Source organism: Triplophysa dalaica, chromosome 9 (genome assembly GCF_015846415.1).
Source record: "Triplophysa dalaica isolate WHDGS20190420 chromosome 9, ASM1584641v1, whole genome shotgun sequence".
Taxonomy (NCBI): domain Eukaryota; kingdom Metazoa; phylum Chordata; class Actinopteri; order Cypriniformes; family Nemacheilidae; genus Triplophysa; species Triplophysa dalaica.
In genome coordinates this window covers 7439275-7462951 of record NC_079550.1, presented here as the reverse complement: position 1 = coordinate 7462951, position 23677 = coordinate 7439275, and the positions used below count along the sequence as shown (strand labels likewise).

Here is a 23677-nt window from a genome sequence, read left to right as displayed (position 1 = left end):
AGAAGGATGTCTCTTTATTGAACAAAAAATAGTTACTGTTTTCATATTTATGTATATTTATGTAAGGAAGATTATGACAATTGTGTCAATCCTGAATAGCCACTTACCGGACTATGAAAAATCATTCCATAAAAATAAAAACGCTTTAAAAACTTTGAGACCTCACATGGGTACCTGTGCTATCACTTTAGTAAAAAACTGTGTTAATTATTTTTTTATGATAAGATTGACCTTTTCACGGCATTGCCCATGTGTTTTTGTTTCAGTTTGTTTTTAAGGGAAGAAGACTATTTATGGAAACGGACTTAGGTTACGGTGGCAACTATACCATGATTTTTAAGAAGAAATTGTGTGTAATGCATTACAGTGACTGTAAAATATGTATTAAGGTATATTGGCCATGGGGCTGGTTTTGGTCACACAGATCTGGCAACCCTCTCATTGAAAATGAATGACTTCCAGTCACTTGGAGTCTTTTGTCAACCCACCTGTTGCTTAAATCCCACATCACTCCCCCCTAAATATTCAGTTTCATTTGTTGGAAATACATGTTGTCAATGCATGTGCTCTTTCATGTTTTAAGACTCATATACATGTTCTTTCTAACAAATATGATTAAAGGAATGCAATTTTAAAAAAGGAAAATTTGCTGTTCATTTACCATCCAAGATGTAAGTGAATTTTTCTTCAGTAGGAATGTTTTTAGTTCAAACTGGTCGTGGATCAATTATAAAATGGAAGACCACAGATTTATCTACAGATGCCCCAGTCAAAAAAGCATTACAAAACTAACACACGTGGCTCTTGAAAATGTACGGTGGAACTGTGAAACGAATTATGAAACGGTCTGTGCAAGAAACTGAACATTAAAACCTGCTGTCTATAGCCTTAGGAAGACGGTCCTGAGCGCTATTACCAGAGAACTTTTTATTCTTCATAATTGCCAGAGTTTTTAAAGCATACATGTATATTACTTGGCCTATAACACAAGAGCAAGAAATAGTTTTCTAGATTCTTTCGAAATGTCTTCATTATTCTTTAATGAACCTCTCTTTCCCTGTCCAAGAAATATCTTATTCCGGTCACGAGTCTAGGCAATTACTTTTTTAAATATTTAATTTAGTCAGTGTAGCACAGACAGTGTAATCCTGTGTGTGCACGTTCTGTGTTGTTTGAAACATATTTTGATGGAATACATTATTAATATTTCAAAATGGAGAAATAATTCGGCCTGGAATTGTTGATGGGGAGGCTCATGGGTTTGGGCGGGGCCGTGTTTATATGGGACAAATGTGTGTCATTGTCTCGGCGGAGCTCGAAACAATCAGTAGAGTTGACTCGCCGCTCTGCATTCAGAGAGAACTTCTGTGGAGACTAGACAACTAGTTCACATCCACAACGCTTCAGTGTGAACGCCATGAGGATTTAATGACTCTGAATTAATTGTGCCTCCTGTTTGTCCAGGTAGGATCAATGATGAGACCATTAGCTTTAAGCATTGTGATGGATGGGTGGATGCTTTGGTTTGTTTGATCTGTTAAACGATACTTTGTCCCCGGTGGTATGAGGTGAACTCCTGAAGCAAAATCTCTTCTCGTCTCATGGTCCGGATTTCCTTTCCATCTGAGTTAAAGGCACATTTAGGCTATCTAGTAAATAAAACAATCAATTTTTATGTGTAATATGTTAATCAAATCCCATTCAAACTTCATTTAATGTTCACATTTTTAAAGTATGTTGACCTGTTCAACTTTGAAGGTTTCCAAGGTAATTTTAGTTTAATATAATCTCAATTTGTTGAAATCATTTAAATATTCCCCTAAAAATTATTGAAAAAAACTAAAGGAACATTTGAAATGTTGCCTCAGAAATAAACAGATATAAGGCACTTAAATTATAATTATAAAAGAAAAACTCAAATAAAAATAAATACATTTTATAGCAACATAAAAAATAAACAAATAAATAAAGTGACAAAAGCAGACAACAAAATGGCTACAAATGTTACTAAAATTTATATAAAAACGAAAAAGCTAATTTGTTTGAATAAAACTAAAAAACAAAACTATAATAACTCTGAAGTGTTCTTAATGAAAAATAATACATCTACATACTGTTTAAGCTCATTGTTTTCGGTTTTATTTCTTAAGTTTTATTTAGTTATCTTAATATATTTGAGCAAGCATTTAGCATCCCTGATATTTCGGGTTTCTATATGCCAAAACTCAAAATAAAATATAATAAATAGAAATTTAGAGACATGTATTTACTTTCTTATTATGAGTTCTGTCTGCTTCCTTAACCACACGCCTATCCAGATTCAAGATCAAACTGGACTCAGATGAAACGCAGTATGGAGGTCATGGCAGACTGGACCACAGCACTGAGTTCTTCACTGAGCCGGTGGCTTTCAACGATCGGCCCAACTCTATGATGGTATGCACACAACACCATACATTTGGCATACATCAAATCTGCATTCCTGTTGAATTCTGTAAAAGGAAAATATTAAATATATAAGTGATACAATATTATTGATAGCTGAAAGCATCAACAACCGACACATTTATTGATTAACTATGCATGAGATGGGGAGTGTGCAAATGTTTTTGAATGGTGGGACTTGACATACAATATCATACCATAAACCACATATTTCTTAGTATTTTGTCTTATTTTCCATTACCAGTGTCAGCCAGTGGGGCAAGAAAAGAAAGTTTGTTTTATACTTAATTCAAGCTTGTTTTTCTTACTTGTTTTTTTTGTATTTTAAGAATAAACTAATGAATAAACTAATTTGTGATATATACAGGTATATATATATATATAAATAGTCAATTCCCAAAAACATTAAAAATATTCTGCATTTGTTTTAATATCTCAGGTTACTTATCAAGTACATATATCTTGGTTAAAAATACTTTTTCTTGTGAAAACATGAAACGTGATGAACACTGTTTCAAATTCTGATTGAAGTAAACATTCATTAATAAAGAACAAAGAAAAAAATACAGAAAATAGATTAAAATAAAGCAATTGAACAAAGATACAATTACAATTTATGCACTTAGTATCAGAGTACTTTAGTCATCACTTTTTAACACTGCATTGTTCTACAATACACAATACTGTACAAAAACACACCGTACAAATTTACATCCTGGGGATGCTGTTAACATTTTCATTTGAATATTTCCCTGTTTTTGTTGTGCATTAGTTCTTCTGAGAATTGTTTGAGCTACAAGAGCTTTGCTTGAATAATGTAAACATTGTAAGCTATGCATTACTGGAATAATATAAACACATTTTAGACCATCCAGTCACTACATAATGTTTCTGTTATACAGGTGTCTTCTACTGCATGTATTAACAAATATTAGGCCTTTAAAATTGAAGTAGCTCGGTGGTAAGAGCATTGCGTCAACAACGCAAGCCTGTGGGTTTGATCACAGGGCATTGCACATACATATGTATAAATGTATAAGATAATGCAATGTAAGTCGCTTTGGATAAAAGCGTCTGCCAAATGCATAAAAATGAAAAAGTCAAATGCAGTGTAAATCAGCAATAGTTCATCTATTTCTTCATCAGATAAATTCTTCTCTCGGGGCTCCAGTTTACAGATTATGTATTCTGTTTACAGAGGCACTATTGAAATTAAGTGCAAAGCGTGAAATTTAAATCACACATTTCGGGCGATAACGTATGATGCAAGTTTTCATTTTTTACCTTCTTCAGCACCTCTCAGTTTTTTTACTCCTCCTTTCATTTCCTTGCCCTAGGTCCTGCTGACGATTTAAAAAGATCTATAAAAATTCAAAAGCAAACTTTCTGTTTTGCTGACTTGTTCAGTTGTCAACATAATTTTGTAATTGTTAAGCCGAGCATATTGGCCGATCCTGATCTTGTTTGAAAAAGGTGACAAAGATTTCCATAATTGATGTTGGTTGTCTTTGATATACACTTGTGTAACAGCTCGGAAAGGGTTGGGAATGCCTTTTTTCTGTGCTCAACAAAAGATGACTTGTTAATGAGTTCTCATTCTGTAGTTTATACAGTGAAAGCATATTGTGAATGTGGGCTGTCAATTTTCATAAAGATCAATAAAAAACTCCATGAGACTGAAATGTTTACAATATAATCTAATAGCTTTGTGTGAGGAACATGGTTTCAGAAGACTTTGAAAATATATGGACATCCCTTTTCACTATATTCTTTAAATAAGTAGTATAAGATCTGCGTAAAAATTCTTTCAAATGCTCTTTTTGTGTTCCGCAAAAGAAGGAACATTTCAGCTGACGTTAAGAATTATAACTTCAAATATTACTAAAACTATAATGTTTATTTCAGGCTTGTTTAATGCGCGTTCATGTTTTAAATGTGCAGCTTTCCATGTTTTAGCATTCCTTGGTGATCCCAACATAATAGTACACAATATTTATATAGTTCATGTTTTGAACAGGCCTTTTTATTTATTGGCGTGCTGTCTCTTTAGGCAGTCAGCATATTAATGAAAAAGCACTCAAGAAAAAACAAGCCATCCTTTGGTCTTTATTTTTTTTTGTAAAACATAAAAACATTGGCTAATGAGACTAAAACTGTGCTTTGAGTCAGATTACATACTGTAGGAAAGCAGTCGTCATTTGTTATCATAAGATGTTGGTTCTTTGATATTATTATTTTAAAGCTGCATTATTTATAAACTGTGTTATTTTCATACTATCAAACATATTGTAGACGACCTCGGGGCCTGTGGCATAAAGAGATTTCAAAAACAGGCTCGACTGGGGGGGCCATCATAAATTCTGGTTGGGCAGATATATAATCATAGTTCATTACTGTAGTGGAGTAGGCGGGGCGAGACCGTGGTTCGAGCCCGGTGTGCGCACAGCTGGCGCTCATTCACAATTACTCACCCGTCTCGAACCACGGTCTCGCCCCGCCTACTTCACTACAATTACATTCAGAATTTTTACTGTGATTAAGTTGACAGATCATTATTAACTAGATAATACAAATAAGAATTATTAAAAAAAAAAATTGTCAGCTGGATTTTTTTGGAGGGGCCCAAAAATATTTGAAGGGGGCACTGCTGCACTAGCATCCCCTAGACCAGGCACTGTCTCAAACCCTCTTGACAGATAATAGCAAGACACATCATTTCTTGACTTTTCTTTACATTTTAATATTCAGGACTGACTGTCAGATATTAACTCACAAGAACGTCAAAACTAGTGCTACTGCTTAAAAAGCCCAGACAATGGGAATGTGTGAATTGTTGAGCTGTGCTATTAAGGGATTAAAACTCTAGATTTTATCTAACCCGGTGGATGACAAAAGAGACACAAAGGGAATAGTTTTAATTTTTTAAAGAAGTATTTATTTGTTTGTTGTATATTCTTTGTTGTGTTTGAATGAACTACTGCTGACAAAATAAGTAGGTGGATGTCTGAAAGTATATGAGATAAGATATACATGACCTGGACTCTGTGAAATTGATAGTGGAATACATTAGTCTGAGACAATACATACAGTATTGATCCATATAATGCACATCCAGATCCCACTGCCGTCATGTGCATTTTATGAACTCATTTGATGTATAGCGTATATCGATCAAACAAGACGCTTTAATACCTAAATTTTATGATGCAAAAATATACATTTTATTCTGTAGGTTTGAGAAGTTTGTGCAACTAAATTTTCTTGTTTCAAGCACTTTGTGAAATGTATTAACATTATATAATTACTGCAAAGTAAACCTAAAATAAGGATGTTTTAATGGAAAACAAAGATAAAATAAATCAATTCTTTTTGCAGCGTATGTATTCTTTCCTTTCATTAGATTGATTTTTTTTACTTTGGCTTCGCCCGCGTATAAATTGTGAACCCTGTACAAAAACCCCTCTTTTATCTCTGCGGAAAGCCCCAACTGTATTAAGACAGCCTTCATCAATTAAACTCCCAGAATTACACATTCCCTTTTTTCTTTCTTTGCAAGGCTTTATTAATTCAAACAGCGTACCCTCTCCCACCCACTTTCAAGCAAATGAAAAGTTTAGTGTAACAAGTGAGCGTCCGCTTCCCGCTAGAGCATCAACGCAGACGTACAGTACACAGAGGTGTGTGTTGAAATCTTTCTGTGATTTGTGTCAGATAGTTCTCTCCTTCCACAGCTCAGGTCTGGTGTGCCTGCATAAGATAGAAATGAATCATTCTGATCGTTGGCAGGTGCCACGGTAAAGCCCCTTTATTTCTGCACGATTTTACTTTATGATTTATTTAATGGCCACGACTTCAAAGTCGGCTGTTGTGTGTGTGTGTGTCTGTGTGTGTTCCTTCTGTCTTTTATTTTTTGCCTTGCCTTTAATGGGTCCATCAGCTCGCCACCTCCATCTCCATGAGTGACAACAAACTCTCATTTACTGTCTGAAGGCGTTGCGATGCCTGACGCGCGGAGCTCTTAAACTGACGCGTTCGGCAGAATCAGGTATTCAGCGGGATGACTGCGGAGGCGCCGAGCAGAAGACGAGGGGAAAATTCCACCCTTTCACTTTGCAATGATGTACAAATATGAATTTCTTGCCCCTGGCATCAATTTTTTTGGCTCTGTTTCCGCAAATTTGCGTGTGAGGGGAATTGTTTGAATTCCTGTTATATTCATGAGACGCTACTTAATAATGCCAGCGAGGCGCTCTATTTGTTGAGCTAACTAGGCTGCATAGCTTTCCTTTGTGAGAAACATGACATTTTATACATTACCAGATGAATAATGTTCAGCAGTGCTATTGCTGATAGCTTCACAGCATCGATTGGAATGTGTAATGTACAGTTTGCTGTATTTTATTATTTAGCATGATCTAAATTCACCATAAAAGATTAAGCCTCTGCAAGCTTCTAGGAATCTAAGATTAGTCATTTAGTCACAAATACGTCAGATTTGATAGTAAAATGTGTGTATGTTAATGAATTCAAATCACAATCATTTATAAACGCTCATTCACAAGTAGCATAATCCCCGCCTATAAATAACATCTACACAAATGATGTATCATGAATCCTCTGGACTTCATTCTCTTGTTTGGCACGTTATATCGCATAAATGCATAAGAGACAAATAGGCAATATAGCTACTAATAAATTAATCAAATAAACTGTGTCCACCGAAGTGTTTTAGCCAGCTCAAATAAAACCTGCTGCTCTTCTGAAAACGACCAGCTGTTGCTGTGGTTTAGAATAGCGCATCGTTCTGTAAAGCGAGGTGTGCTCTGATTGGCCAGTACACTAGTGCGTAGTGATTGGTCGAATAATACATGGAAATGTAACGCCTCTTACCATATTCGGAACATTAGGCTGCGCCGGCGATGACACAATGAGATTTACAAGACAGCCCTCCTTATTTGCGTTTAGATTTGTTCGGTCTTATTCAAATCGTGTTACGAACTGTCGTAGATTCGCCAGGGGTGTGGTTACACGAGGCGTTTAAGGCACGTCTGGGTGAGCATTCGCTTTTGTTCCGACACTTACATTTTTGCAATTTTACGTGTCTTATACATGCATTAGCACTTTATAACACACCAAAGACACATATTTCCGGCAAATCACCCCTTTAACTTCAATTTTTGTGTTTTACAAGTAAGACGGTTGGTCAATGTAGTGTTTGTCCCGCCTCTCCTTCACTGTGATTGGACGGCTGTGAAAAAAAAGGGACAGAGATTTTTTTTACCCAAATTAATCAATGATAAAACACAAGCCGAAAGAACTTGTGAAATATTATTATGATACATTGTGCATCAATATGCAGTGTCATCAATTTTGTTTTAAAACACGTTACAATATTTTACATATCATTTATACGTGGTCAGGAGCAGGTGTACATTTCTTTCGTACCAACTGACATTTTGAAAATACGAAAGATTTACGTCAGAATGACTTTACGAACGATTTACACAAAAATTGTTCTGCTCGTGATTCATAAATGAGGCCCATGATTTTTATTAGCATTTCTTTGCAGAAAATGAAATCTGGAAAAACAGGTCAAAACAACAGAAAATATGCTCCGTATTTTTCTCAGACCTCAAATACTGCAAAGACAAGTTCATATTCACTTTTAAGCAATACACATTTTCTTTAAGTGATAACCTGGATTTTTATCACAGCTTTCATTGTGTCCTGTTATACTGTCAGTCTTTCACATTGCTGTTGGATGATTTTATGTCACTCCTGAGGTTTGATATGTGGCATATTATGTTGTTTAAATTTGTCATTAAAACTAGTTGTTAACTGATTCACAACGCAACTTTAAAGCTTAAATAGACATATTTAATGGCATACTGTTGGATGTAAAAGCTCCTTCAAACATTTCTCTTTATCCACTCACCATAAATCAGTATCCAGCTGAAGTTTCTCTCCACGCTTCAGTCGAGAAGCACTTGAAAAGCAGGGACGAGATGAGAGACAGGTGTGCGAGTTTAGCTGGCGAGAGTATACGCCAGAGACCCGCAGAACATGAGTTTTAGGGCGAGAAAGAGATGTGCATTATTTTGGATGGGTCTTGTTTCAAGGTTACACAATGCGCCCATCTTCAGAAGGTCACCCGAGGCGCATGACTCAACTCAACTCAACTTTATTTATATAGCGCTTTTTACAATTTTCATTGTTACAAAGCAGCTGTGAAACGGAGCATGTTTTTATGCACGATATGGCTCGCAGGAGCTCTCCTCGTTGCATCACAACGCTGACCTGCTCTAGCTCTGTGACCAAAGGCTCTTCTGCATCCTCTGTGAAAATCTGGACCTCACAAACCAGCGGTTGGAATTTGGGATTCAACAAGGCAGAAATCCTCGTTTCGTACATCTTCTGTTTGTTTATGCGTTAGACTGCAGGCTCTGTACCTTTCGCCCGCTTTTCAGATGCTCTTTCATGCTGATCACAAAGAGACCTTCTAATGATTTACTGTCCTTGAAGTCGAACAAATCTCAGCTGGGTTTCTCCTTGTTGAATATTTACGTAAGCACAATGAACCACGTGTGCCATCAAGGCCGTCAATCACCTGTTATTCGCTTTCTGCCTTATAACAAGCCTTGACAAATTGTAATAGTTTGAGCTTCTTCCAAAAAGTGGTTTGAATATTTTATGTATCGGTTTGGAATACAGGAGAGACTTGCACACTTAAGCCACATTTAAAATGGATGAACGCTACTGCATAAGACATCAAACCAAGCGCAGTCTACACACGAATGGTGCAAAAACACTTTTTTTGGAACTATTTTTACAATTACAATGGACCCAAAATCAACGCACAGGTGTAGTTCATCACAAAGAGATAAACGTGTTTCAGTACGTTTCACAACCGGAGTCTCCAGATACTTTTGTCTTCATTTGTGAAGCTTAATAATATAAATGCTAAAATTCTTTGTGAAATGCTTGTTGTCATGTCAACACAAAGCTCACTTGACCTAACCTAGATTATTCACAAAGACAAAAGATACTAACAAGATGCACCACTGCTGTTATCATGAATGGGAACAATTGCAATGCTCAATATGTCCACTCTACTGACGGAAGTCCCGCCTTCCAGTAAAAGGAGCCAATCGATAAAGACAGCCTCTTGAGGACTTGTGGAAGTGATGAGCCAGTTAACGTGTAGTATTAGTGAGTCTTGTATTATCACTATTTTATACTAGAATTGAAATTGCCAACACTAGTCTGACTATGAACGTGAATGTTGTGCGATGACAAATATGCCAATTAATAGACTATAGTCGTGACCCTAAGAATCAATTTGAATAAAATCATGAGATACCAAATGACTCCCACCACTATCTTTAGGGAAATTTGAGCTTAGGAAACGAAGGTTAAATACAGTGGATCTCAGGTTTAGTTGTTGATCGGAAATATGCCATTTAAAGATCCAATATGTGAGATTAAGGAGGATCTATTGACAGAAATGCAATATAATATACATAACTATGGTGTATAAAAACCTTACATAATCAAGAATGAGCTATTTCTATCTACATACATCGCCCTAAATTGACCAACTGCTCTACAGAGCGTGTTTCATGAATACATTATCTCCTTCAGCAAAGAAGCCAAAAAGTGATCACATCTTATTAGGGTTGCATTGTACCGGTGCTACGGTAGCACCGCGATGCTAAAACTTCCGAATTCCCGCGATGCCGCTCTGTTTTTTAAACGGTAGTATCGTAGTGCCATAACTAATGTTGCATGTGCGCATTAACATTAATTTGATCAATTTTGTATCTGTCTTTTTGCGGTGTTTCGCTGCTAAATGAATCGGACGAGATAATGATTCAGTGAGTCATTCATCAAGATTCTTGCTTCGTTCTTGAAAGACTTCAGCTGTAATGGCGCCACCTACTGGCCGTTTTAGTCGAATTTAAAGGAAGCATTACAATTTGACATACATTGATTGAATTAGTTTCAATGTTAAAAATGCCTTTAAGCATGTATGTATAATGCATTATAAAAATAGTTTTAAAACATTGTACCTAATGCACCTTTGAATGCATTGTAATGTCTTAATATAATTTATTCACAGTTAAAACATTAGAACACTTAGCAATTCATTGTTACACTTCACATTTTAAATTGGTTATACTTCTTTACAGCTACATATAACGTATTACAACAAAAGAATTATAATGCATTTTACACTTTAATGACTGTTTATAATGCATTATACATACATGCTTCAAAGAAAGTGATACCAAAAAATCTTTTGTAGTTAGGTAAACATTGCTAAAATTACTAGACACTAGTCTTTTTAAATCTGTGTACAAATATATCCCCCAGACATCACTTTTGGCCACGACTGTATACCTGTATTCCATAATGGTTCTTTACATTTTTCATGTTGCCTCAAATCTTTAAAAGTGAATATAAATAGATGAATTAAAGTTAAAATGAATAGTAATCATATCTCAATAAAGAAGTTGAAATTCTCATCCTCATTTCGTATTCTAGGTGGCGCTTGCGTTTAATCCGGCACGTCTGTATTCACAAATCAGAATGTAATTTTAGGTGATCACGTTCTAATAATGAGGTGCATATTGCATTGGTCGAAATAATCAACACGTGTGGCGCACTGTGATAATGACATTAGAGATCGCTGCTGTTCTTTGTTAGACGATTAATCCACCATTTGTCACCATTGTTTTGCGTGGCCCTGGAAAGTAAACGTTGTTGACACATGAAGCCTGCGACGCAGCGGTGGCTTTTGTCTAGCCAGGTGCGACATTTCATTGCCTATCTCTCTCTCTCTCCCAGCTCTGTCTCTCTCCACTGAGTCTGTTTAATTAGTCACCAATGGATGTTGTCAGTGTTGTGACGCGAGTTGTTTGCCTCCCATGCTGCTGCGTCAGTGTAGGAATTCAACATGTTCAGAGTTGCCTGTTGGGTGAGGGAGATATTGAGATGCGAATCCATGACTAGTGGCACTGAGTTTAGATTTCGAAGTGTTTTGAGCATGGCACGAGAGAGGACGCTAGGACAGAAGTGAGCGAGGATGCGGCGTGAACATGCATCTTCCTAAAGCCTGTAGAGAATTAGTGCAGAAGAGAAACATGCTACTGTGGTGCACAGGATGGAGAGAGTTTGGAGAGAACTGAAATGTTTCTTATGTGATGAGAATGTTTGAGCACTTTAATGTGCATTTGAAAGACAAAAGCGTCACATATCTGTGGTTTATGCTTTATTAGAGGAATGACATTTTAATTTGTAGCAACTGGACTTGAGTAGTTTATCTATAGCAGATATTTTTATTTACAGGAAACCTTGACTTATTTATGTAAGAATTAACTTATGGTTTCACTTCCGGCTGCTTGAGTTAGTTTTTAATAATATTTTAATAATGTTTCACGGAGATCAAAATTCAAGGCTCAATGAAATGTTCTGATGAATGCAAGTATCTTTTCTGTGCTGACATAAGTCAGGATGGGCATTTTGAAGACATTGTCCTGCCATTGCCTGTTTAGAGGGCTCTCCTATGCAGATGATGTCATAAAAAGTTTTCGCAGAAAAATAGATTTTTTTATTGTATACAGAATGTACTGTAGCTTGAGGATGTGCTCAAGGTTGTTGGTAAATGACATAATTAATGTTATGTGGCCTAAACTTAACGTCTGGTAAACCTCCACAAAGAATCAATAATAAAGTAGTTGTAATTTCATTTAATACAATTATTATACAATAAAATATAAATATTCATTTAAAATCAATTCTAAACAAACACAGACCGGAATTTAACTGCGGTTCAGGCGTGTGCGTCTGATTAAACGGTCTATAGCACACATAAAAGCCAAAAACTGGGGTCTTTCCTTCTTTGTAAAATTAGAATTAGAAATAGACAAATAATTAGTTTAAATATGGATTTCTTCTTTTAATTTCTACTAAATCAGAACAATGCTGCCCGTATCTCCCAAACCATTCACACAATTTTAATCTACATTTTCATTTATGCATTTGGCAGACGCTTGTTTCCAAAGCGACTAACATTGCATTGTATTATACATTTGTTTCTGACTATATGCAAACCCATGACCTTGGCATTCCTAGTGCCATGCTCTAACATCTGAGCCACAGAAAAGCTGTTGAAGCGCAAGTCGAAGCTTTTGATCTCAAGTTGTATTGAGGTGTAACTTTTGCTTTTTGGTTTCATATTCTCCAGTTCTTCACACTTGCTGTTATGCGTTGTTTTAAAATGTGTTACACTGCCTGAAACAAATGCTGAGTCTCTTTGATCTTTTTCTGTCTGTGGTTCTTTCACTCAGGTTTACATTCCCTGCAGAACCGCTATTGTTCTGGCCAACGAGGAAATTGATTACTGCAACTGAAATAAGATCACCGATTCACAGTGAGATGAGAAACCAGCACACTTCTGTGACTCAGCCTACCTCCATACAAACTGCGTTCACCACCTACCCATAATATTGTAAAAGCACATTGTAATCCTAATTAAACAATGAGTTTATTAATGTTTTACCAGCTATTTAACCATCAAATCTCACACTTCTGTAATTGATCCTACAAACCTGTCATTGTGCAACACCTTACACAAAAATAAATAAGATAACCAAAAATCTAACATGGCTAAAATTTGCCTTAAAATAATTCCTGAATAGATTATGCACTATTGTTTGCTTAATAACACTTGGCAGTGTTAAATACAAACAAACTGAATGTATTCCTTTAAGTGAAATGTTGGTATCACTTAATGCAGATTTGACTCTGATCAGTCTTATAAGCAATACATGTTAGCATTGTATTGAAATAACCATAAGAATTTGTGATCTATTGTTATTTAATTGAAATACGACACAAGCACCTTATTGACATTCTGTGTGTGTGATTTAGCATGGCCTGTATACATGTATAAAAAAGGTTAAAGTTTCTTGTTATTTTTGGATTTTACTCCCAAGGACAAAAGTTAAATATATTATATATTTTGAATATGATTAAACTCACTGTGTAAAATCATAGCATCTAAGTTATACTTTTTTCTGACTAGCTGTGTTATTCAGTGCCTTTAAACTTTTCAGTCAAAGCCAAAATTAGACTTGATAAAACAGAAATATTGTATAATAATCATACATTTGTGTTCAGAAGACAATCCTGTCAGACAATGTGGCAAATGTTTGTGTATTACAGGCCATTTTTTTCCCTAAAGAGCTTTGTTTCAGATCTGTGGTCTTGGTATGAAAATCCATCAGCGTTATTATAACCTTTCAAGCTGATCGCCTATCATTTTAAGACCCACCTGCTTTTCCTTTACCCCTGAAGAGAAGCCCCCAGAAAACCTGGACAAATGTAATTAACCCCAATCTGCCTGTTCAGAAATGGCTTTCCATGAAAAAACTTTGCTCATTTGACATGATTATATTATACTTTGGAAATCTAGTAGTTCTTTTCAACCTGAGAATAACACATAATTTTTTCTTTAGAAAAATCAGGTGAAAAAGTTCAAAGAGATAGATGTCTTAGAGGTCCCCTGTTGATGTTCACCACAGGTGTTTGTGTGCCGTTAGAAATACTGTGAGCCATTTCTGTGGTGAAGTCGTGTGTACTAACCATAAATAAAGTACTTCTACAAAGGAAGCATGACGCTGGTTCTTGGCTCTTGGTCAGAGTTATAAAATTACAACAAAAAAAAACTTAAAAAAGATTGAGAAAATTCAAACCTTACATAAAGATTTTACTATTAACATATACAGTTTAAGACAAAGTCTGAGATTAAAGGTCCAGTGTATCACTCCACCCCTCACTTTGGAAGCACAACGGTGACTGACTAAGATGTCATTATGTTTTTGCATCTTTGCTGAAGGAAACGCGCTCTTACAGTTTGTCCGTTTAGGGCTACTGTAGAAACAACATGTTGAAATCTATACAAGGGTGACCCGCAGTGTATGTAGATAGAAATAACTCATTCTAAAGAAATAAAAAACATAATTCTTCATTACGTACGGTCTTTATACACCTCTGAAGACATAGTTATATATTATATTAGATTTCTGTAAAAAAGATCCTTTAAAAAATGACACACTGGATCTTTGTTGTGATGTGATACAAGGTATACAGTATACTAATTTTACATAATCAATTTTCATATATTTTTGAAGATTTAAAAAAAGTTCATTTGTATTTTATGGTTAAAAACTGTAAAATTACAGAAAAAGACAGCATATTTACAAAAAAACGAAAAACTATTTATTGTATTTCCCTATTCAGGATACAGGTAAAATAGTTTACGGTTTATATTTGTGGCTCCAGCTGAAAGAAAATGTCAGTGTTATTACAGTCTATCTTTCACAGTGATTTATTTGAATGTTCAATATACAGTATAAAAATTTACAATTCATAAGTGAGATTCACCAATCAGTTTAAAGTCATCATGAAATTGGTAATGAAACTGTCAATCCTATTTTTAAGGAATATTGAGGTGTTTGTTATAAATGATTTATCAGTACACTCATTATTTCAAAAAGGCCTTGGGGTGGGACTATACTGACTCTCCAATGAACAGTCTTCAACGATCCAACTCAATTCCTGAAGGACGAAATCAAGCCCACTTCTGATTCAGTTAGGCCCTGTTCAATGCTTCACACGATGAATAGTTATTCCATCATGAAAAGATTTGTACATTCTTTTACCTTGTTCTTTTATTCAAATTTTAATCAAATGGTGATTTATCTCTTGCACAGTACCTGGTTGGATTGGTTCAAGGACTTTATAAAAGAAGTGCAATGCATATAAAGAAAATGAATGACATAAATATTTCCTGTGTCACGTTGCAAAAATTCTGCTCTTTTATTAGTAAACATCTTGTCTACTGAGAAGAAAGCTCCTCGTATTGCTTTTGAGGTATCTCTTTTGTTTATTCGGGATGCATCGGCCTTTTCCAGCCATTGATCTTAAGCAAATTTGCACTGAGAGCCTGTCAGGCTTAATGCACTGATTGTATACAGAGTTGTTTAAAAGAGGCTTTGTCAGTGACACATTTATCATTGAATTGAACGAATCGAGTTCAAGTCTGCAAAGTGCTCGAAAAAGACAACAAACCACATCCTCAATGATACACTTGTTCAAGACGTTGGCTTCCAAGAAAGACTTGCAAACAATACTGTACGTTCCGGACAACTGGGATTTGGGATATTTCCCACCGCAAACCTGCAAATGAACATCACGTGAACCACAAGATGTCAGGAGTGCCTGTGAAAAACAGGCTCAAATCCCAAAATCTAATCATGAGATTTTGAGCATTAAAGTTTGATTTCCGTCATTCATTTTCACTATGATTTCAATCTTTGACATGGACTTACTCAGACACTCTTTAAGATATCATGATTATACTTTCACAGAATGTTCTTTACATTGTGTTGTATGGTTTTAGGTAGAAAACTGAAAATCTGAAAAAAAGACTTTATCTTGGTTTTGTGGGTCACATGACTCATGACCAAGATGCTTCAGATGAGCTTTACCTCGTGTGAAAACATAAAAACAAACATGAGTATTAAAAAAGAGCTTCAATATTCCAAGTCATATTGTATGTATGCACAAGAGTGAAAGAATATATTTTTAAGCAAACAATCCGTTTAACCTCTCGTTCATTTTGTCAGGTTTAGGCTATTTCAAGTCCCAAGTGCAAACCAAAAGAAAACATTTAAATTCTAAAGCCATCGTCCAACACCTCGTTTACTTTTATGTAACCAGAAGGGCTTCAAAAAAATCACTTTGTGCATTGCTAAAAGCTTCGAGAGGTCCACTTGGCATAAATATCTGCCCCTCGAGCAAGGGCTATTGTGAATTTGAAGGAGGACTTTGAGCTTAATCGTACCTTTCATCCTGACCAAACGCGTTTTCATTAGAGTTCTTGAATTGAACGTGTTAATCTAACCGGGGGAGTCAACGGGAGCTTTGGGACTGCTTTGTTTTAGCTAATCAAGTCTTCGCCTCGCCATTAATCACCTTTGTGACAGAGACTCGAGGAGGCAGGCGTTGAAATCAAGAGCGACTGACTGAGGGAGGCTTTGACCTCAGACTCCTCCGCAAGAGCGCCGAGATGCGGACGACGGCTGTCGTTCTTTTTACGCTTCTTTTATTCCGCCTCGTCCTTTCGCTCCTCTCGTCCGTCCCCGCTTACCGATACATCACGCGCATCATCCGCTTTCATCAGCTCATTGGTGCTTCGGTGATATATGTGTCGCCGTTAATGTACTGTAGTACAGGAGAATGTGTCTCGTGCATTCCTCTCGTGCTTCTCATATGGGTTTATATTATCTCACTGATGAGGCAGCAAATGACAGTGCGGCGTTAACTGCAACACTGCAGCATTTTTCTTCATAAATTAGACTAATACAAATCTACCTGTCATTTCTTTGTATAATAAACATATATATGTGCCAACTGCAATAGAGAATGTAATAAAAAAGCCAGCCTGAACATATTTTAGCCTAGATAGTTTTTGCTTTTCTTACCTTTAAACGTTACTTATTTTAACTAACAGAAAGAAACGAATCAAACAACTACCTTACATTATAGGCTAATTTAACTAAATATAAATTAATTAAACTGTTCTTAATTGGAATATATTGGGCAGAAAGTCATAAGCAGTCTACAGAAAAATACTTAAAATATTAAATATGTAAAAGTTATTATTAGTTATATATTACCGTGGCCGCTAGGTGTCACTGCGCTGAAACAGAAGAAAACACATGCAAACACAAAGAAACACAAGCAAATTCAGAAAGCTTCATTAGTTTGGCGACATATGCCCTGCAAATACTCGCAACACAAACAAACACAGAAACGCGCTGCAAGCTGCACAGACGACAACGGAAGTGTTTCTGGAGGACCCCAAAAACGGATGCTTCATTTTAACTGTTCAAATTCGTTAGTGGAGTTGTCAGCCACATTGACTAAATCGACTAGAATAAGTTTACAAGTTTTTAATCATTTTTTAAACCTTTAACTTTTTTATAGTGACACTTGTTTAAGTAAGTCGAGCAGCTACTACGTCTCATAGCTTTTGTTAAACTGCTCAAATCGACATACCGGTTAAAGCCCCGCCCATCTCAAGACAACCCGACCAAATTTTTAGTTAGGCCCCTCCCAGTTCGAGTACAGATAAAGATAATTCATATGGTTGACAGATACAGATAATGCTGTACTCGCTCATCACTACTGACAACTCCACTAACGAATTTGAACAGTCAAAATGAAGGAGGAGGGTCTGGGTGCAGACCAGATGCACTCTCAGACCAGATGCACTGTCAGCGGCGCATGCGCACTCCGACACATGCAGTCTCAGCCGCGCATGCGCACTCAAACAAACGCACTGTCATACAAGTGTGTGAATTAAATGCACCTACAGGCCAATTATAAGTATATTTATTAAATATTCAATTTATTTATTTATTTATTCTCATACAAGATTAAGTCGAAGTAAAAGTGTTATTATGAATTATTTGACAAATATAATCGAAAACGTTCTTTAACATTATCAGACGAATGTTGTAAGTATATTGATTTCATTCATACAGTATTAGATAGATGTAAAGTATCGTTTCAATATATAAGATAAAGTTTTCGAAACCTAACTTAATCCTTATAATCAATGGTAGATATATCGCATCTATGATACTTGGTTAACGATACATGTTCTTCATAATTTATTGAAGAACTAACGTTATCTAAATTAATTTTGTAGCGTTGCTTGAAAACTCACAGGAAAGTTTGTAGGTGACCTGCACTAAATAGTTATTTTTTAATGTGTTTCTCAAAATTATTTAAAATGACGTTGAAATCTATCAAATATAGGGATGTAACGATTCACTCAGCTCACGATGCGATTTATTCAAGATTTATTTTTACAAAATGAACAACTTCCCTTGTATTATTTCTAAAATGCTTCACGTTTCTTTGTATAATAAATTATGTTTTATTTCAAACAACAAAACTAACCTGCAATTTAAAAAAAAATGAATATTAGAACAATTATTTTTATATAAACAAAGGTTTTATTTAGTCATGTATTTTCATTATTAGTGTAGATGCTCATTAATGTATTTCAGCTATAATTATAATAAATACCTGGCCTTGAACCGAACCACCAGTATTCACGGTACTCTTAAAAAGCAGTAACCTTAAAAAAAAATTAATAGAATCTTACAGTTCACTTCGTGAAATACGTTAGAGCGTGCATGTGACGAGTGCGCATGCGCGGCTGAGAGTGCATGTGACGAGTGCGCATGCGCGGCGGACAGATCATGTGACGAGTGCGCATGCACGGCTGACAGTGCATGTGTCTGACAGTGCATCTCGTCTGCAGCCAGATGCTATTGGTGCATCTCGTCTGCAGCCAGATGCTATTGAAATGAAGCGCGTCCCAATCAGGTGCATCCGTTTTTGCGGTCCCCCGGAAACACTTCCGTTGTCGTCTGTGCAGCTTGCAGCGCGTTTCTGTGTTTGTTTGTGTTGCGAGTATTTGCAGAGCATATGTCGCCAAACTAATGAAGAAGCTTTCTGAATTTGCTTGTGTTTCTTTGTGTTTGCATGTGTTTTCTTCTGTTGCAGCGCAGTGACACCTAGCGGCCACCTTAATATATAGTAGGAAACACCAGCAATAGGACAGTACGTAGTGTAGTGTTATGGGCAAAAAATGCAATTAATCAAACAGCAAATGACAAACTAATTTAATATTTATTTAATAACTTTTGGCATTTCGTAAGTGTTTTAATTTCATTATAAACTTTAGAGCAGTACAGATATAAATTCAGGCATTTTAATATCTACCACCTACAGTGGGTAATGTCAGTGGTTTGGTGTCCATAAAACCAAAGACATCAAAAAAATTCACGTTTTTGTGAATGTTCGGAAAAGTGCTAGGGCTAACTTTTTCCGCAAGCGCTAGCTAACAACCTAGTTCTATGCTATGCTAGTTCATACGCAAGCTAACTAAAACAGTACGAATGGGATTTGTTTGATTTCACTCCCTTTAGTCTCATAGTCATACTAGCATAGCAAACACTTAATGTAAAATACGTTAATGGTAATTTTAGCAAACTTCTAGTGACATCGTAATGTAATTGTGTAAGAACTGCAAACAGGCGCTTAAAGGAGTACCCGAATAGACGTTCTCAGCCAATAGAATCACTCGGGGTCCTAAATGGGACCGAATTCGAGGGGGGACTCGATACTTTATGACACTGTCACGCTAGCTGTGTCTCGTTTCGTAAGGCTGCCTCCTTGTGTATAATCCCTTTATGGGTGTGCTCTCATTAGGCAATCGGAACTGTGCCCGAGTACGTTAGTCCCTCAAAGCCCGGTTCATTTAACTAGTGTGATCGCACCGTATCGCGCCCAGGTATGGTTCGTTTAGCGGCCCCTGGCTCGCTTGGAAGAGGTGGTTCAGGCGCGCACTTACACGTGCAGGCGTGTGTCATAGCAGCCAAAACTACTCCAGGTTTGTCAAACATAATCCAACGTGTGTAATGATGGGCTTTATGATAATAAAGTACGAGAGGCTGATTGAAAAAGCATAATGAGCCGTTTACTCTTGTATAACAATGACGTCATTTAAGCAGATCGGTCTGTGCAGCGCACATATGAAGTTAAACACACGGGCCTGGTTGCATAAAGCACCTTAAGTTTAAGTGTGACACTTAAGTAGTGATTTCCCTTTATCAAAGATAATAGGAGAATAACTAAAGTAAAACTTAAAGTATATTTAAGGCCTCACTAAAGGGAACTAAACTTAAGGTGCTTTATGCAACGGGCCCTGTAAATAAGCCCCAAACAGAATGGATTGCGTTGTGCTGAGAGGGAACGCTTTGTTTACGTTTGCTTCGAGGCAGTCGCATCGACCTCTGGAGGACGCAGCCTTACGAAATGAGACACAGACAGTGAATGGAGAGGAATGCAACCCTCAATATGGCCGCTCTAGCGAAGGAAGTCCCGCCTTCCAGTAAACGAGCCAATCGTCAATCAATAAAGACTGACGATTCTCTGGGGCGGGGCTCTCGAGAGGCACTTGCAGCCTGTGCGCAGGCGCAGTAGATGAGGCGACCTCGAAAAAGGTGATTTTCTTAGCGCAAATTAAGCTTGGCAAACTAAACTCATGAAACAGTTCATGTCATGTTTAATCATTGATCAGAAACATGCTGTTTAATTGTGATTTTTGCCAGTGATTTAATAAATATCTGCCTTCCCCATTCAAGGACTGTGGTAAATAGCTGCCCAGAGGCCTTACAAACATAGCCGCAGAGTGGCACGACTTCAGTAAACGGACTTTGATAGTCGATGTGAGCTGACGTTCTTTTAATTTGTTTTGATTAAATTCATTTAAGGGTAACGTTACACTATCCCTTTAAGCATACCACGTCTATCATATAAATTAAAACATTTGCATATATTGTGTAACAGTGATGATGTGAGAAACAACACTTCCCCTTTGTCACCTTCAACAATTGTCATCAGTTATATTCAGATGATGCATACCATTCCTACTGACACTGTCTGTGGTTTGTCTTCATTTGAATAAGGAGACCAATGACTACAATGCAATAATAGACTTCTCGTTTAAGTTACCCCAACAATTCATGGGATAATGCTGCCCTCTAGTGGTGAAAATATCGCAGCAACCCATACAGCTACTGTGTTCTTGACTATTTTAATTTTCAAATATTATGTATAAACATTTTAGAATATAGTATTTACATCTAGAAGCACAGGTTATGAGGCAAGTTGCTTTTTCCCTGTAATACTGCTTTGACTAATATAATAAAATAGCAGACTAAAACATTTTTTAACAGTAATCAAATGCTGTGTTTAAATATGGATTTGAAACAGGGCACCATTAACAAATGCTGTCAATTCTGGTCTAAAATGTCTACATAAAAGCTTATGGGTTTTTTTTTTATCACAGGTGCATCAAACTTGCTGCTTTCAGTGTTGTTTAAGTTTTGATGTAACTCAAGGTTGCAGTGTTTTGAAGTTGTCTTAAACACTGATAGTAGAACAGACTGGTGGGAAGGTCTGTAGTTGTTTACAGCAAACAAACGCTGTTGCTTCGTTTGCTAAAAATTGTTTTTGAATCTAAAAAAGTTCATTTTGGCAAGACTCCTTGCAACTAAAGTGAAAATCAAAGAATCACTCGAGGTGTAGAAATATCCAGTTAGAATAAGTGATTTTCTAGAAATATTTTGCAGCTTTGACAGTTTTGCGCAGCTCAAATTGACTCCTTTTACCAAAATGTTCATCGAGGTTTTGATGCAGTTATACTTTTATTTTACACTCTGGAACACACTGCATTAGCACTAAACTGCTTTCAAAGGATTTGTGCTCTGAGCACTGCTTTCTTCTTGAAGTAACTTACCGTAAAAAGCACAAATTAAATTAATGGCAGTTACCATAATAGACATGAGAGAACACAAACACACTTGTATACAAACTGTGCCTCAAAACCACTGACTGAATTTGCTAATGTTAATGTATAAGAGGATTGGCTAATATTGGAAGGTTGTGCTTATAATGTTATAGAGTTATAGTGTTATAATGTTAAAATTAATTCAGTATACTCTTATTTTATGCAAAGAACATTAAACAGTTTACTTCTACATATAACTTTTTAACTTTTGAATGTAACTGGGGAATCAGCTGATCTAACGGTATATAATTGGTCTATTTATGAGTACAGGATGAAGGTGTATCACAAGTAGTATCCTTTAGATTAAATGTACAGATGTATGTACTGGTTTATATGTAGTGATCGCTACAATAAAAAGACTATACCTGCTATACTCACCTGCCCTTCATATGACTTCCTTGTTTCAATAAGTATCAATCAACTTTGTGTCGCCGAGTCTGGTATCCCGTACCAGGAAAGTGGGTAAATTATGATCTTTTTTTTTTGGATGAACTACTATAGCCTAATTAAAAAGCCATAGCATAACAAAAAATTATAAAATGATAATAATACTGTACCATTGGCTGCTGGCACCAGCAGACTATGACATACACGTTCAAATGCACAATACATAATAGCACAAGCAAGGGCTGTGGTGGGTTTCTCTATTCTAAAAGCGGTGGGGGAATGATCATATAATAATAATGCAACAACAACGATAATAACAATAGCCTATTAATGCTGTTTATACAGTTGGCTAAATATTGCCAATCGTTTTCTATGGTTTAATTTTTGTTCAAATAATAATTTAATTATTCTTAATTTTTTTAATAACAAAATGACTAACGGATCAAGGGCATTATTATAAAGTCAGACATGACATTTCATCAAACTAGTACATTCTTGTGGTACTGCAGACAGTCTGACACATGTGCCTGGCCCAAAGTTAAATTCTGGCCTGTGTGGGGTAATTTATTTATTTATTTACAATTTATTTTATAGTTAATTTATATCTTATTGTATATTTAGTGTAATAAATTAAACTGAAACTACAAAGAAGTTTATGGTTCTATGCAGAGGTCTACGGGAAGTTACGTTTAGGCCATACGGGAATCAGTACGGTATTTGTTTATGTTGTTGCTGCTGAAATTGTGCTACGGTAATCATGTCATAACCAGTTGTATTTGTCTCTTTTATATACCACAAACTGCATCAATGGTGGATACATTAGATACAGAAACATTACAGATGTGCCAGTTAAGGCTTAGAAATAACGGTGAAGAAAAAATCAATTTTCCACATAGACTCATCTATTCACATGTATATTATGTTGCTTTTCTGGTGGTATATAATTATTGTATAACATAACAGTGTAATAAACACATTGGCTTGAAATGAATGGGGCTATCAAATGTGTGTAAATCAATTATTTGGTCATTATAGGCGATTTGTATTTAATTTTGAACTATTATAGACTGAATTTTAATCTACACAAATCAGTTCTGATTCATACCGTGTTTGTTTCAACTACACTCTTCATTCATAGCACGCGCTGTACTGCCTTCTAGCGGCCACACACACACACACACACACACACAACAGAAGTTTTTAATCAAAGTTGATATTATTTATCAAATAATACATTGACCAAAACCGCTGTTCTGCGAACATATAGAAAGGAAAAAATGTGCAAAAGTTAAATTAATAAAACTGAATGGAACTAAACGTTATCAAATATCTCACCTCAGTGACAAT

The 23677-nt window shown here is 36.1% G+C and overlaps 1 protein-coding gene across 1 annotated transcript in view; it reads left to right on the top strand.

Moving 5' to 3' along the window:
• Positions 1–14118, top strand: part of gbe1b (glucan (1,4-alpha-), branching enzyme 1b) — a 113370-nt gene extending 99252 nt beyond the window's left edge. The window contains exons 15-16 of the mRNA XM_056756354.1: positions 2319–2436; positions 12795–14118. Coding sequence (XP_056612332.1) covers positions 2319–2436; positions 12795–12857 — 181 coding nt within the window. The 3' untranslated portion in view covers positions 12858–14118. The remainder of the gene's footprint in view (positions 1–2318; positions 2437–12794) is intronic.
• Positions 14119–23677: the final 9559 nt, after the last annotated feature.